General features: G+C 38.8%; 1 protein-coding gene across 8 annotated transcripts in view; it reads left to right on the plus strand.

Annotated features, from left to right (window-relative positions):
• FRY (FRY microtubule binding protein) overlaps positions 1-16,522 on the plus strand; it is a 253,146-nt gene that overhangs the window by 206,236 nt on the left and 30,388 nt on the right. For 7 of the 8 annotated variants that reach the window (XM_052812244.1, XM_052812240.1, XM_052812241.1 and 4 more), the window contains 9 exons: positions 618-712; positions 2,429-3,030; positions 4,723-4,820; positions 4,913-5,083; positions 10,144-10,284; positions 11,031-11,210; positions 12,294-12,455; positions 13,287-13,361; positions 14,411-14,581. In XM_052812244.1, the coding sequence (XP_052668204.1) occupies positions 618-712; positions 2,429-3,030; positions 4,723-4,820; positions 4,913-5,083; positions 10,144-10,284; positions 11,031-11,210; positions 12,294-12,455; positions 13,287-13,361; positions 14,411-14,581 (1,695 nt within the window). Of the gene's footprint in view, positions 1-617; positions 713-2,428; positions 3,031-4,722; positions 4,821-4,912; positions 5,084-10,143; positions 10,285-11,030; positions 11,211-12,293; positions 12,456-13,286; positions 13,362-14,410; positions 14,582-15,812; positions 15,909-16,522 lie in introns of those variants that run through there. The other variant, XM_052812246.1, reaches the window with a different exon arrangement.

A 16,522-nucleotide genomic window follows, 5' to 3' on the forward strand; every position in this document is an offset into this window, starting at 1 on the left:
TAATCTGACAACGTGAAGTGGACACCACCTCATTTCTCAAATGTTAACAACTTTTGGAATAAAGAAATCCACACCATCCATGACAATACAAAACTTAGACTGACCTGATTTGATCCAGTCCTCTCTTAGTGAACTATGATGTTCACTTGGTTTAGCTAAACAGACTGAAATTGTACAATCAGAGACTATTTATTGCAAGATTCAAGACTTAATAAAGAGAACTACTAGCTCTTAATAAGAAATAGACTGACATCACCTCCATATTTTACTTAGGTAATGAAACTGCCACAAGATGACAGTAATATTCTGTCACAACTGCTTGTGCAGAATTTAAATCAGTGACCTGCAAGTCAGAGGTTCTGTATGCCATTACCAGTCCCCTGATGAGATATGTGCCCCTCTTGCATGCCTTCATAGATCATTGAGAGGCAGAAAATAAAACACATTTGTCATGACATTTTAATGTTCAGGGCAGTGGCACTGATGGGAATGTTGTTCTTTTTCAGGAGAAATTATAGGTTTTCAGTAGGTGCCTGTTCTTTTTATGAACTGAAGATTTTTAAATGTTCACTATTTTGAATGTCTTTGTTGAAATGGTTAACCTCCTGCATTGATAGGGGTATGTAATGGAGGCACTACTTACTTTGGAAGCTGCTGTGGATAATCTGTCTGACTGTTTGAAGAACAGTGATCTTTTGACGGTGTTATCACGGTAAGAGCCTGTTCTCCTAACTATATCTTTTTTTTTCAATGTCTCATGATATGAAGTGTGCAGTTCTGCAGTCTGACAGCATAAAATAATTTTGATAAGACTGAGCTCATTTGTAACCTTCAGAGAACTAGACTAAGAGCATGTCTCAGCCAAATTTTGCAGTAGTTGAAATAATGTTGATACAACCAATGGAACTTTTCCATGCATTGTAAATTCTGCCTTGCTGCCACTTGGCTATAACTTACTTTAACATCCTTTAAAAATATTGTATTTTTTGCACTTTTGTACCATATACTTGAAAACATATCTGGGAAGAAATATGTTTTTTATAATACTGGTTTCATACAACCTGTCATTCTCAGATGAAGTATTCCCCAAGAAGTAAATGATGATGGTTTGTTCTCCTCAATAAAACTAGGGAGAATTTTGTCCCATGTGTACATAACCCATGGATTTTGCCAGATGTGTAGACCATCTTTGTGAAACCCTTGGCCTTAAAGTAGACCTTTGTACATGGAGAGAAATTGCAGACTCCTTCCGTAACACAGCTGTTGACAGTACTGAGGAAGGTTAATGTCCATCTGACTCCTAATAGCAACAACAGAATAGGAACATTTTTGAAAAATGTCTAAGTTATCAAGCTTTACATGCAGAACAAAAATACAAGGGCTATCATTTCTGAAGCTAGTAGGCAGGGTGCTAAGTATTATATACTGCAATGGCAGAACACAAGTATTGCCTTCTAACAGAGTAGCGGTGGGGAAATACAGCTCCTACTTTCTAAACTAAAAGCTATTTATCTTTCTTCAGTGCACATTTCAGGAAAGAGCAAGATGGAGCAGAAAATAAACACTCCAGAAAGCAGTGGGATGCAATATTCTTTACCCTGACACCATTGATTCCATAAGATCCTCTTTAAATATTATAGACAGTAGGGACTCACAGTAATATGAGGTAGGAATGGGACCAGAGAGTCAGGAATTAGCAGTTCTCCAGAAAAAATTTCCCTTGCATGTATCAATGCAGCATGTTCATCTGTACGGATAATTGATAGAGATTGTCTGGATCATCACACAATAGTCCATGAGGAGGCATCAGTCACTGAAATTGAAACACCTCCATTTTCTGTAAACCATCCTGAAGAGATCTTAGGATACAGGCAGGGGAGGGTGCAATGACAGCAAGGTTTCTGAAGGACCTGTACTAGCAAGAACCTAGGCAGCCACATGACAGGTTTCCTGAGCATAATGTGGCATATTTGTGGTTCTGCTTAAGATATTCTGCCCATGATTCTTATATTAGCCAGTAAGCCATTGTGCATTTTGCCTGCCAGCTGTGCCAAGTTCAGGGTTTGCTCCATTGATGAGGGCGTTTTAAAGACCAAATTTGTTTTCAGTTCCGCCACTGCCCCATTATATGGGCATTTCCACAAGTCACTTCACAGCTCTGTATCTCTTATCCCCATGTCGTTCTTACCTATCTAGACTGTAGGTTATCCTGCTCTGGTTTGGTGCAGTGCCACGTGAACCTCACTTCAGTCATGTCTGTGGGAACTTCTGGAAAAAAAAGACAGGCTACAATAGACAGTGTGGTGGTTTACTTTCCCTATTTAAATACTTATTTACAGTTTGATAAATACTTAACTTGCATCAATATGTACAAGTTTCAAGCTGTGCATTCCCACATTGCAATGTATGGTATATATTTTGGTTTCAGTTCGTCTTCGCCAGATTTAACATCCAGCACCAAACTGACCGCAAACCGGAAGAGCACAGGACAGCTGAATGTCAATCCTGCAAGTGGTAACACGGCCACTGCTGAACGAAGCAGGCACCAGAGGAGCTTCTCTGTACCCAAAAAGTTTGGAGATGTGGACAAGTCCTCGGACCCACCACGCAGTGCCACACTAGACAGAATTCAGGCGTGCACCCAACAAGGCCTGTCCTCTAAAACAAGAAGCTCGTCTTCTCTAAAGGACAGTCTCACTGACCCATCCCATATTAACAATCCAACCAACCTACTGGCCACCATCTTCTGGGTTGCTGTGGCTTTGATGGAATCAGATTTTGAGTTTGAGTATCTAATGGCATTGCGGTTACTGAATAAACTTCTGGCTCACTTGCCACTAGATAAAGCTGAAAACCGGGAGAAGTTAGAGAAGTTGCAAGGGCAGCTGAAGTGGGCAGACTTCTCAGGGCTTCAGCAGCTACTCCTGAAAGGATTCACCTCCCTTACTACCACTGATCTCACGCTACAGCTCTTTAGTTTGCTGACACCAGTGTCTCGAATATCCATGGTGGATTCCTCTCAAGCTATAGGTAAAACCATGTTGCTTTGGCATTCAATGACAGACCTCATTAGGCTATCTGACCAAAACCAAAAATGGCACTTTTTCTTTCTCTTCTAATGTAGCATATTGTAGTTTTGCTTTGAGCTGGGTGGGCTTTTTGGAAATTTCACAGCAATATAACATGTTTCTGAAAAGTGAATCTCTTGCACAGTAAGATTTTGAAGAAGAGTGGTCATGTATTATTTAGCATTTCATTTCTAGGGCTTAGCAGCATTTAAAATTTCTGAGGGCTGACAAAGTAAATATATGTTAGGAGATACTGTCAAATTTTCTAGAATCTACTTGGGCCGGTTTTTCCATTCGGTTATTTTCAGAATATTTCAAATTACTTGATTTTAAATTAGTGCTTCATGGGATTTTCCCTAGAAATAAAAATATCGAAAACTCTTGTACACTTTTTAGATAAAGTACAACAGCACATTAGTGAGTGAGGAGAGAGGCCTGGGTTACAAGGAAATAAGGTAACATTTTGAAATTCCCAATTATTTAGCTGAGGTTGTGACCACTTCTTAATTATATTTCTTGAAGAGAGTTTCTGTATTGTTCCAGATTTTTACTCCTCTGTTTCAGTCAGAAACACAGATATTAAGACAACTGTGCAGGCTTCACAACTAAGTCATAACAAGCTTAGACAGAGAGTGAGGGGATGACTGCCGTGAACAGCCTGCCCATCTTTAAGCACCTGTGTGGTGCCTGTGTTCCAGACTTTGGTTGGGCAATTCACACTTGGGCTGTGATGGTACCATCTGGAGGTATCTTTTCTTTTCCCTGAGTGTAGAGGAAGCCTAGGGAAATTATACTCCTAATTTAGGCAACTTGTTTAATTGTGTAGCACGAGAGGGAACGAACGGTTAGAAGGTTATTTTCATAGATCAGATTCTTCTTTTCAAAAAAAACAGGTTGTGTCTGGATACAATTTCTTGACTTCTGAGCTCTGAGCTCCCACTTGAACTGGAGCAGCTTTTGTTATAGGTCCCTGTTACAGTCACTGCCTGTAGTTTGTCAACTACCTGGAGCTATGAGTTGGTGCAGAAAAGCTGAATTGCAGCTCCAGACAGAGGCCTTACACTAATGACAGTGGCTGGCACTTGGTGCAGGAGCCATCTTCTAGCTTCAGAAACAACCATTTGAGTAATCTCATCTGACCAGTTATATCAGAATTTCGATTCATTATTATTATTGTTAACTTGAACAGTATTAAACAATGGAAGCTGTGCCTGGCTGCCTGACCAAAACAGTTGTTCATTTATCAATACTCACTGAATTTCTTTTTGTGTTTTAGCAGCAATAATGAAAATGCCACCAGTTAAGACTGTCAGTAATCCAGTTAAGTGGAAAAGATAAACATACTCTTTAACAGGAATAAAATATGTACTTTTGTGAGATATTTCATCCTGTAAATACCTGTTTGTGCAGTAGTGTTTGCAGAAATAGGTTCATGCTTTATAACAGTACTGTTGCCTGAATGATAATCTCAATTTTCAAATTAAGGCACCTTTAAGATAAATGTGGCATGGCCAGTGGAGTGAACAACTTGACAGAGTCTGTGTGAGTTTACAGCTAATGTAATATCGAAACCGTGACCTCCCATGAAACACAAATATCACTGTGGCTCTTGCTGTCCAAAATATACATTTTGTTCTGTATTTTCCTTTTCTAGGATTTCCACTGAATGTTTTGTGTCTCCTGCCCCATTTAATTCAGCATTTTGACAGCCCAAACCAGTTTTGTAAAGATATAGCTGAAAGGATTGCTCAGGTATCAAAGTTTTTTACTGTTTTGTACGTTCTCAGACCTTGTAAAAGCAGTTGCCTTGTTCTTAATGTGTTTTGACATTTCTATTTCATTAGGTTTGTTTGGAGGAGAAGAACCCCAAGCTATCAAATCTTGCACATGTCATGACCCTTTATAAAACACACAGCTATACAAGGGACTGTGCTACCTGGGTAAATGTGGTTTGCCGTTACCTTCACGAGGCATTTGCTGATATTACTTTGAGTATGGTTACGTATTTGGCTGAGGTAAGTTTTCAAAAACTTTTTACTGTTTTAACTCTTCTGTTGCCTAACAACCCAAAGAGCTGAATCTGCCTGCAGGTCACTGGGAGTCTCTGTAGTTGTTATTTATAATTAAGAATAAATAGCAGAAATCAGCAGAAAGAAAGGGAGTTACTATAAAATATCACTATTGAACACTAAACCAAAAGCCAGCAAAGGTCTGCAGGGCTGATACATCTTAAAGCAGCTTTACTCATCAGCCAGTCGGATTTTCCACTGTGAAAGAGGGAGAAACTGGACAACATTTATTTAGATCCCACTGAGGAAAATAAAGAAGGACTAATTCCAGAAGGGGTTTAGCAGCATAAATAAGATATCATCTGCTGTATGAGGATCTGGTTCTTGTTACAAATTTGTATGCATTCCTCTAACACTGAATGGGATCATCTTGCTGCCCAGGTTTTCCCCTGTGCTCATGTCTTACTCCTGATATTTCTCACCTGTGGACTATAGCGCTGATGCAGTGTTGTTGCTGGGGATCCAAGGCTCAGTTCTGCTCTTTAGCTTAAGGCCACTTGATCTTCTGCCTCCTGTGTCAGATCAGTATCAGGACAACATTTTCTTGTAGAGTTCTCAGATTTATCCCTTCACTTCCCTGCTGTAGTGAGATGCTTTCATTCTCCCCTGTCATCCAGGGAGAAGACAGTTCTGTATTCATGATATAAATTCACTAGCTTCTTCAGAGCAGCTTTGTTTTCTGGACCAGATTCGTTCTCCCCTCTGCCACAGGATGTACAAAAACTCCACAGGCTTCTCTGATACTGGCTATCCACAGATTTTCAAGAGCCTGAGAGGCCAGGCTGTGCTCCCACACTCACTCAAGACTTCAGAGCAAACTTGGCCCTGCTGCCTCAAGCTGCAATTCCTCACCTTGTTTGCACATGGAGGCTCTAAGTAAACAATCATATCACATCTTAACTGATGGTGAAAGCCATGAGTCTGCTGTAGGAGACTGAAATACGACCTTGAGGTTTTTCAGTCTGTTTTCGAACTGAAAGACTCTGAAGAACATTAGCTTTTCAAACATGACTGAATCCTCCAGAGTCAAGTGTCTCCTTCACAGCAGAAACTTATATGCCTAATAAACAAATGCTGTAAAAATTGAGGTTTAAACTCTTTCTCCTTTGCTTTCCCAGCCTTAGGAAAGCGTTTACCCCTCTGTTTTCCCTTCAGTGCTCTACGTACAGTTAGTAGTGCTGCAGCATCTCCACAAAGGCCATTGCACATGCTCTTGCTCCCCTCAAGAGCTGATTTAGGTGTGCATCTGGAGACTCTTTCTTTGCACTTCCCCCTTGCTGTAGATTGCCACCAAGCTACTATATTAACAGCAAGTCAGGCAGGTTTTTGACCGTAATTAAGTCACATTCCTCACATAGCACCATCATCACAGGATGACAGAGTAGTTAAGCACGACTTCCTTTCTCTGTATTTACATTGACTGCAGCCCTGTTGAGTCATGTCTGGGGAATATTTGTATGGGCATAGGGTAGCTGCCAGTTTGCAGGAGGAGCAAGAGACAAGAAACCATCTTGTTCGGCCTGCTGTGGCCATGAAAAAGATTTTTTCCAGCATTCAGAATATGTTTCCACTTTTCTTCTTAGTTAATCCCCAGACCAGGATAAACAATGTGCTCCCATCTCCTATAAACCAGCTGTGGGATATACTGTCAATAGGTAAAGCCAAATGGGTTAACAGCCCCACTGGGCAATCCGCAGTTGAATGTTACAGCCATTGGTTACAGAGCCTCGGGCTTTAACAATCCTGGCTCAGTCCCCAATGCTTGGGCCCAAGGGAAATTGTGAGACATGCAGTGCTTAAGAATAACAAAGGAAATCTGTGTTGCAACAGTGACCGCTCCAAACACACAGGTATACCTTCAGAAGGGGACTTTCTGCCACAAGTTAAGACTATGAGAACAAAAGCTCCCCGCAGAAGGTAAAAGCTTCAATTACTGCTATTCAGATAAAAATTTGCATTTAACCTATTTGATGGCAGGTAATTGCTTGTCAGCTAGGGGTGTGATCCTGGCATAAAACAAGACATTTCAACTGTGTTCTTATCCAGACCTTACAGTGACAAGCAGTGCTCCTTACTCAGTTTTACATATTAGAGCTCCATCCATGAAAAATGATCATTTCTTCTAGAAAAATACTTAGGGATCTCAGTCTACGGATGAGGAAAAATCATTATTTAAAAGTGCAGTAGAACTCTGAACCTCCACTGCCAGAATCAGCATACAAACACATTACTGAAAGCTAACCTTGATTTTATGTTAGATTTTTGCATATTAATTTTTAAAAATCAACCTTGTACCATGAGAGCACAATCATTCTAGGAGCATATCTGAACTGACATGGATCAGATGTTAAACTAGTGATTCATTGAGTCCAGGGTCATGCTTGGGCTTAAATAGCTAATGCTATTAATAAAGAAGAAGGGACAAGAAACCACATAGTGCATAGTAATGTGCTCACAGTAGATGTTTCCTCCTTCCTCCTCCCTGTTAGATAGAGGATTGCTTGTGATAGAAGCGTGAGCATTCATAACCTGTTAAAAACCAAGGAATCACTAGAGATTAGAACACCTCTGTGTTGCAAGGGGAAGCATGTCCTAGATCAGGCACTGTCCCAGTAACAGCTCATCTATCAGACATGGCTTGTGAAATCCTTCTTTATTTCCTCAGTGGACACAGAAAACATTTGTTTGACTGACCAACATAGCCTAAGAGCTGAGTCTCTCTTCTCACCTGCTGCCAGATTTGGAGGGGCAAAGGGAACCATCTCCTGCGGTAGCACCCCAGCAGCTGCATCAACCAGCAGCAGCCAGCCCAGGCAGCCCTTGAAGGAGATGGCTGTGCTCTCCACCTAGTTCTCAGTTAGTTGCTGCTTCAGGAAGGGGACAAACATTGCTAACGGAATGTGGATCCTTAAAGCCAGATAAGACCCAGATAGTTACCACACACTAACAAGAGAGGAATCCAGAATTCTTCAAAACAGTTCATATGGTCCAAAGTCAAAAAAAAAAAAACCAAACAGAGAACAGTTACGATTTCTTCGTACAAATACAGTGGAAACATTTTGTCCTGGAATTCACTGATCCAAATGATGTGTTACCACAACTCCATCTTGCTATTTTTGTTACTTCTGGCAGCAAAAGAATTCTTATAGAACTATATGCATTTTGAAGTTGCTGTTGTTTTTTTAAACTGAAATACTCCTTCTTGTTACAAATTCACGATGTATTTAAGTACACAATTGGACTATCAACCTACCACATATACTCATCTGAACAAGTGAAAACTGGCACAGTCCACAAATGTTTAGAGTTTAAGGGCCTAGAGCTATTTTAAGTCAAAGGATTCTGCTGACAACAAATTTATATAAACTGGAATGGAAATTATAAGTTTTCAGAGATAAAGTTCCTAGAACAGCTTTTTAACCAGAAGTAGAGACAAAATTCCCATTATCTCCCAAGAATTCTTTTTCCTATCACAAAAATGATTATCTGATGCAGTAGCCTCTGTCAGAGAATGAAATATTGCTTTCTCTCATCCAGATAGTTTCTTCTAATCTTTTATTCCTGTACTGAAATGGTATACTGGCTCATGTGCTGGGTGATACAAACTATTTACAAGGAAGGAATCAAACCTTCCGTTGCAAGATCCCAATGGAAGGCAAGAAAAAGTCTATAACCCTGTTTTGAAGAAGAATTGCTAAGCACATTTTATCTCTCAGTAAAGGTATCCATGGGCTGAAGCAGGTTACCTCATAGTACCTTTAATGTAAAAATTCTTGCTGTCTTTTTGTAGAGGAATAGATAAAGCATAGTGAGTTCCATCAGTTGTGCTGTTAATGGAATTTGCCTCCTTTGTTTTATGAATCACTAATTAGTACTCACTTTTACTGATGAAAGAAATCAGAAGATATTTAGCAGGATAGGATAGGTGTGTGTCCTACCTGATCATTCCATTTTGGCTGGCATGAAGTGTTCTCATTCAATAAAAAGAGAAGCCTTCTCATTCAGGCTAGCAAGGGCATCTAATAAATTATTGCACTCCACTTGGACAACAGTTGAAATTTTTCTCTGATGGAAGACATGAGGCAGCATAGAGTTTTTATAAGTAATTGTTTTCTAGATCCTAATATCTCTAGTAACCAATGTTAGAAGAACTTTTTTGTCAGCCTGAATGGGAGGATAGAGTCTAGTCTTGATAGTAACCTCCAGCAGTAACATTTGATTGCCACTGAAATTTGTGGGGTGGGACAGTACCTGTCACCGATGAAAGAATGTGCTACCTTCCAGGAAATTTTCAGCTGAGATATTTCACACACATGTGCAAACATATCATGGCTGTCTCTACGCCTCCTGAATTACTGTCATGTATGTATATGAGCACAGTTGCATTTCCAAGGTTCATTGTGGTATTCTGGGATCTACACTCAGGTGTTCCAAAATTCCGGGATTTCAGTCAAGCCCTTCTTTGTATTAGCCTCTACAGTAAGAGAGCCCAGGGACTCCATCTCCTCCTTAACAGAAAATGTTTCCTTGGCAGTTACAGCCAGTGAGCACTGGCAGTGAAGTATATTTGAATAAATATATATTGATGTCTGAATAGTAGTAGTTTTGTTTCTTCAGCATGTTTTCTTTTTTTCTCACTGACTTTCAGCAAAGGTAGACATAAAAAGATACTCCCTTGTTTTTATTGGATGTGCTTCCCCAATTACAGTGTAAATTTTACCTACCAGTTTACTCAACTACTGAATGCGTTTTCTGGATAAGTTAGGGCAGGTGTATATAAAATGTATGTTCCATTATCAAAACAGGCTAGCATTTGGCTCCCAACTCAAAGGTCCTTTTTATTTCGCACTTGTATCATCATCACTTGTAAAATGATTGTAAAATGGCATTGCAAAATCAGTGAGTGAAGAGAGATTAACAGTACAAGTGGTATTCATGAAACTAGTGGCTTTTTCCGTAAGAAGAAATGTCTCAAAATTTAGTTATTTTCTTTTTTTTTTTAACAGCTACTAGAAAAGGGCCTTCCTAGTATGCAACAGTCCCTCCTACAGATGATCTACAGTCTTCTTAGTTATATGGACCTGTCAGCTATTCCTGTCAAACAGTTTAACATGGAAGTGCTAAAAACCATTGAAAAATACGTACAGGTAAATACCCTATCTTCTTTATATCAACACAGGAACTTAACAGTATTTACTATCATAAGTTGATTTTCTTTATAAGAATTTAAGACTAGATTAGGAGCGAGGGCTGCGACTGTCCAGCGTGGTATCTAGTTTGTAAACATCCTGATGCCTCATAGGCTGCGCATCCCCAGATAAGATGCCCAGCTGTGCATTCACTGGGTGGGAAGGGTTAGGCTGCAGCTACACTACATTGGGAGCAAGCTTAATACCAGGCAGAGCCTGACTGACCACTCTTTTTAATTACTAGCATGAGGGACATGTGACATAAGCGCTTCCCTTCAGAGACTTCTGCACCTAATTCTTGGCAAGTGGAAAATACATATTTCTACTAGGAATTCACAGCTGTAAAGTGCCTGTGTCAAGTCAGCTTCTCTGTTAAATGGGGATTTTGCAGTGGCCCTTATATTTATTCATACTGATTAAGGCATTCGGGTAGGAGATTTTAAACCCTTTGCCAAGTTGGCCTTGCACTTAGGTCCCCCAGGTTGCAGGCCAGTTCCCTAACAATGACACCTTGGCAAGTCTTGGTCTCTGCTGTTGAAATTATTCTGCAAGTACATACCTTGTCACTGGCCAACAGAGAGAAAGCATAGTGATATTCCAATTCCACATTTTTATTATGTGGCAAAAAGTATGACTGTAAAATGTAAATAATCTTAAATGTGTGTGACTCTTTCTGTTTGGTGATTAAATATACCTATTTTTAGAGCATTCACTGGAGAGAAGCCTTGAATATCCTGAAGTTGGTAGTTTCTCGTTCTGCCAGTTTAGTTTTACCCTCCTATCAACACAGCGATCTTTCAAAAATGGAAATACATCGAGTGTGGAACAGTGCCTCCAAGGAGCTACCAGGGAAGACTTTAGAGTTTCATTTTGATATTTCAGAGGTACTATTTGTAATTCTGCTACTTAACACCTTAATTCTATTATTTGATAATCCTAAAACATATGTTGCAGCTCCTTAAGGAAGCTGAAAAGTTAGGAAAGAAAGGAAAATTACCAAACTGAAAGTCTCTTAAATTCTTTTCGATTCACCATGACATATTTAATGACCCATGCTGGAGGGCTCTTTCTGAATTTTTACTAGATTTTTTTTGTGAAGGAATTATTAGCTGTATTTAAAATTATCTGGTGGAAAAGCTGTGTTGCAGTTATGCCAACTGTAATATATAAGTATACTATATGTATAAAACCCCCCTCCAAGCATTTTATACTTGGCTGCCAATGTTCGCTGTAACTATTAAACACAGAAGTATGTCCTTTAAGGGAGTACTGCCTGACTTCTGACTGAACTCTTTTACAGCAGTCTTTATACTGCAAACCCTGTACACCTTTTAACTTCATAGAACTGAATGGTCCTATTGACTTTAATGGGCAACTCTATTTATAGTTACGAACCTGCAGGGCTGCTTGCAGCATTATAGGCTATTTCATATAAATAATAGTGAGACTGTGAGGTTAAAAGGAAATATGAACATAAAAAGGCATCTTATACTATTTGTGTAAAGAGTTTCTTCTTGCTGTTTCATGTAGGTATAGTTCTAGAAAATGCTGAGCATCCTATCATCAATCCAAGAAAACATTTTAATGTTTGTTGGAGCAGGGCCAGAGTGTTCAGCACTCTTAGGAAAAACCCATTAAAAAACATGTACAAGAAATGCGGATTTGAAATAAATTTCGTACGCTTTCTGGTTTTTTTGCTGGTTCTTATGTTAGAAACTAGTTTGACAGTTGCTTTGAGTATTAGCTATTCATGAACATAAGCACTAGCTAGTAAGTGTGGCAATTGTTACTCAGACGTTCACAGTGGAAGATAACATACATACCAAGTGTCATGAAATGTGGTGCATTCCTTGTTTTACCCCTGTATATGATCTTCAGAGTAATCTTTTCCTGCAACTGAAGCAATATGGCCCATTATAAGTTCATCCTGGAGCACAGTACTAGTGAATAATTACTCTCTGTTTAAGACTCCAATTATTGGGAGACGGTACGATGAGCTGCAAAGTTCTTCTGGACGAGATGGTAAACCCAGGGCAATGGCTGTCACTCGAAGCACTTCTTCAACCTCATCAGGATCTAACTCCAATGTCCTTGTTCCTGTGAGCTGGAAGAGACCCCAGTACTCTCAGGTAAACTCCTTTTAAGTAGCCCACTACTCATTAACAAGTTGCAGTCGGAGCAGCTGAATTAACACACACTTTGGTTCTTAAAGGCTTGTCCTCTGTGCCCTGTGCAGTGCTCCTGGCTGGCTGGGGCAGCAGCAGCAGCACAGCATCTGACTGTGTGTGCTCAGTGTCTGCCTTGGACTCAGAAATGGGCTGAGTTAGGTCTGTCTCATGTTTTCCTTTCAACCTGCAGAGAATGCATCTCTTTAAGACCTCTAAGTCTAGGTCAGATTTAGCTAAGAGTGACAGGTGAGTTCAGATATTAGCAAGGAAAGCAGAGAGACAGCATGTACAACTTTCTAAGTGTTGTTTTCTTGGGAAATCAGGTGAAAAGAAGTCCTTGGAACAATTTTCCTAAAAGTTATGTTTGATTAGCTCATTGACTTTGCCAGTTAAAATAAACCCCTGCAGAATAAATGTATTTATTGCTCTTTTTTTTTAAATATAGCAGATTATATAACAGTGACTGAGGCCCAATTCTGCAAAAAATAATTATGCATGTGCTTAATTTTAAGCTTCTGAACTGTCCTTTTGAAGCGATGCACACGATCCAGTGTTTCCTTATTATGCTCAATAGAATTAATAGACTAATTTAAAAATATTAAACACCAAAATCATTAACAGTTCTCTTTATGTTTCCTTGTATGCATAGTTGCTCTGAAAGCAACCCTTTGAGCACTTAATGACTAATTCTTTGGTTGGTTCCTCCTAATTAAAAATTGTTAATGTATGTTTCTAGCCACCGGGAGAATGTGGTTAAAAAAATGCTCACTTGAGAAACGTCTTGTTTTCTAGAAAAGGACAAAGGAAAAGCTGGTGCATGTTCTTTCTCTGTGTGGTCAGGAAGTTGGGCTGAGTAAAAACCCTTCAGTAAGTAGCCTTGTATTGACCATTTCTTTGTTTCATTGTGTCCTAAACTTTAAAATTGGAGAACTTTGTTTTCCAGAGTTGCTGACCTGATTTGCATAGTTTCATGCCACATTACTATCATTGTCATTTGTACTGGCCCACGCTGCATTTCTCAGCATATAGACCAGTGAGTGAATGGCCCTCTCACTTAAAGATGATTTACTTACAGAGCTACATACGGTTTTGCTGTGAGAGATCTGTGATGCTATAGGTTTTACTTATGCCATCTCAGTGGGTAGAGAGTAATGACCTCTAGTATTACCAATCTAGGGCCTTTATAAAGTAAAAAATTAAATTACAGAAATGAAACTGAGGGGGGGTGTCTTATTTTTCCATTAGATAGTAGTTCTGATGTTACTCTTTAAAAATTAATATTTTTTTATTATGGTGCCAGGAGATGGGCAATAGGTCATCCAGGTTAGGAAGCTCTTAAAATAGTTATTAAATATTTTCTACAGAGAAAGGAAGATCATTGAATGTTTTCGAATATGTTGTATGTCACTTGTATTATGATGAACAGGTCCTTCATTTCTGCAGGACAGGGACCATTGCATTTTGCAACTACATTGCAGATATAATTAATTTTAGTAGGAAAGGAAAAATTACAGGTTGTTGTGTTTTCTAATCTTGACATATTTTTGAATGTCATTTTTAACTAGAGATTTTTTTATAAACTTACTATCTCATCCCTTGACAGTATTTTCTTTGCTAAGTTCTCTGAATTTTGTTCCTATAAATGTATACAAACATCCAGGCAACATCAATCTGCAGCCGTTAGGCGGTAGCTGTAATATTCTTGGACGTGTTCCTGCAGTATGAAGTTGTTTCTTTGTACAAGTTTAATCTGAAGGCACCTGTCCAACATAAATAATAAAGAGTGTTCTAAAAATACTCAGTGAAGGAATTAGGTGTGTACTGGAAATACAGTCTTCCGAATAACCAATTACAGCTTTTAGGAAGAAACAACCAGAGGGAACAGTTTGTTACAAGAGAAATCCTTTGACTTGTAGGTAATTTTTTCTTCTTGTGGTGATTTGGATCTGATTGAGCACCAGACGAGCTTGGTGTCTTCAGAAGACGGAACAAGGGAGCAGGAGAACATGGATGATTCAAACAGTGAACAACAATTCAGAGTCTTTAGGGACTTTGATTTCCTAGATGTTGAGCTGGAAGATGGGGAGGTACAGTATATTTTCTCTGAAATAGCTTTTTTATTAAAACAGTTTGATATTCTTTCTACTAAACACTATACTCTTCTTGTAACATAAAACTTTAACTGCGTACCTATAAACTTAGTTTTGAGTTCAGATTATTTATAATGTTCACTTAGTGTTTATTTCAGTAGCATAACAGTAAGAGGCTACCACACCCTTCCTTTCTGAATCTACTTTAGGAAACACTGCAAAACTGTTACTGGAAGATAAAGCCTCTGTTCTAGTACCTTGTCAGTGAATTTACTTTTAAGTGAATTTATTTTAAATACAATTTTTAAAGGTCTAAATTGTTAACAAAAATATATTTGCTGATTAAAAACCCATAAAATGAAACTGTTCCAATCTGTTGGTTCATGAGTTACCCTCCAAAACATGAATTCAGGCCTTCGGGCTGTTGTTAACTCCTGCAACTGCTGATGAAATCACTAGTACTTCAAGAGATGTGCCTTCCACTCTGCTTAGGTGTCCGTGATTTCATCATTTTGTGCAGGAGCTAAACAGAACCCTGAGGGCCCGGATCAAGTCTTGACGGGTGAAGCCTGTCAGCTCACCTTGAGCTGAGACTGATGAAGGGAGAAAGTTGAACTGCTGAATTTTGGGGGGCTACACCCTTTAATCTTGCTTATATCAAACTTGGAGTATTTCTTTCTATTTGGGTGAGAAAGGCCAAAAATTAATATCCATTGCCAAACAAGTCTAACAATTTTGTTGCTATTTAGAAGTTCAGAAATTGTTAGCTCTTTTGAAATATTTAAGGTGCAGATATTCAGCAAACCTAACAGTTTCATAAATTGTCTTGTCATAATCTGGACTCGACTTTAACATGAATTCTCTCAGGCATCGCTCTTAGCCCTGAGAAGAACATGCATACACGAAGAAATAATCAGTTTTCTCCCTAGTTGAATTACAGTAGTAAAATAATTTTAAGGTAACAGACCCCTCAGGTGTGGGTAACAGACCCCTCAGGTGTGAGCTCATGTACATCTGAATTTTAATTTTTTTTCCAATGAAAAGAAAGGTTGAAGGAGAAAGCAAGTAACTGTTATTTTCAAACTTAAAAGATAAGCTGAAGAGTTGAAGTTTCTGTGATAATGTTAGTTACAATTGTAGGCAAATGTTTGTCTATGATGTCTTTAATACAGTAATTTTACATAGACTCTTTCTATTTGTTTTTCTATCTGTTATATCTGCTACCCAGGAACTTCAGGTAAGAATGCTACTTGAACTCAGATATGCCAATGTATGTTATGCCTTCTTGCAAATTTGTATTATAGAATAACATCATAGTTTTGTTGTTGCCCTCCCCCTCTTCAGTGTGTGCGTAGGTGGGTGGTGTGCGTGTGCTTGTACTTCTGGCAGGTGCTTCATTTTTTGTCTTGTATTAGAAATATTTTTGAGGTCTTTTTCAAAAGTTCTGCTTTATTTTAAGTTTGGTTTTGACATGTTCAACAGTCTCCACAAATTTTAAAATACCTTAATTCTAGTATGAGCATTTTTCAAATTGAGCCATTTCTCCTTTTAGTGTCTTTGTGTTTAAATAATATGTAGAAACAAAAGAACTTCATTATTTACAATATAGTAAAGTTTGGGCCATTTGTTTCCATGGGCAAATTATACATAATTTCCAGCTTTTCATTTCTGGTATATGGTCTCCTGTTAGCATCTTGCTAAAGCTGACACATGAGACCTCTTCAGAAAGTTTATGTCATTGCCTACCAGCCTGAATTTAATTGAAGAAATTAATTAATTCATACAGCTTAACTTAATTCAGCTATATACTCCTACAGCTTTGCTGGACTTACTTACCCTGTGAAGAAAACTGAAGAGGCACCATCAGTGGTTGCCAGTTTGGGACCTAAACGTGCAGTTTATCAATGTATAGAGAGAACTGAAATGATCGAGAACTGT

Source organism: Harpia harpyja, chromosome 17, assembly GCF_026419915.1.
Source record: "Harpia harpyja isolate bHarHar1 chromosome 17, bHarHar1 primary haplotype, whole genome shotgun sequence".
In the NCBI taxonomy this organism is placed as follows: Eukaryota; Metazoa; Chordata; class Aves; order Accipitriformes; family Accipitridae; genus Harpia; species Harpia harpyja.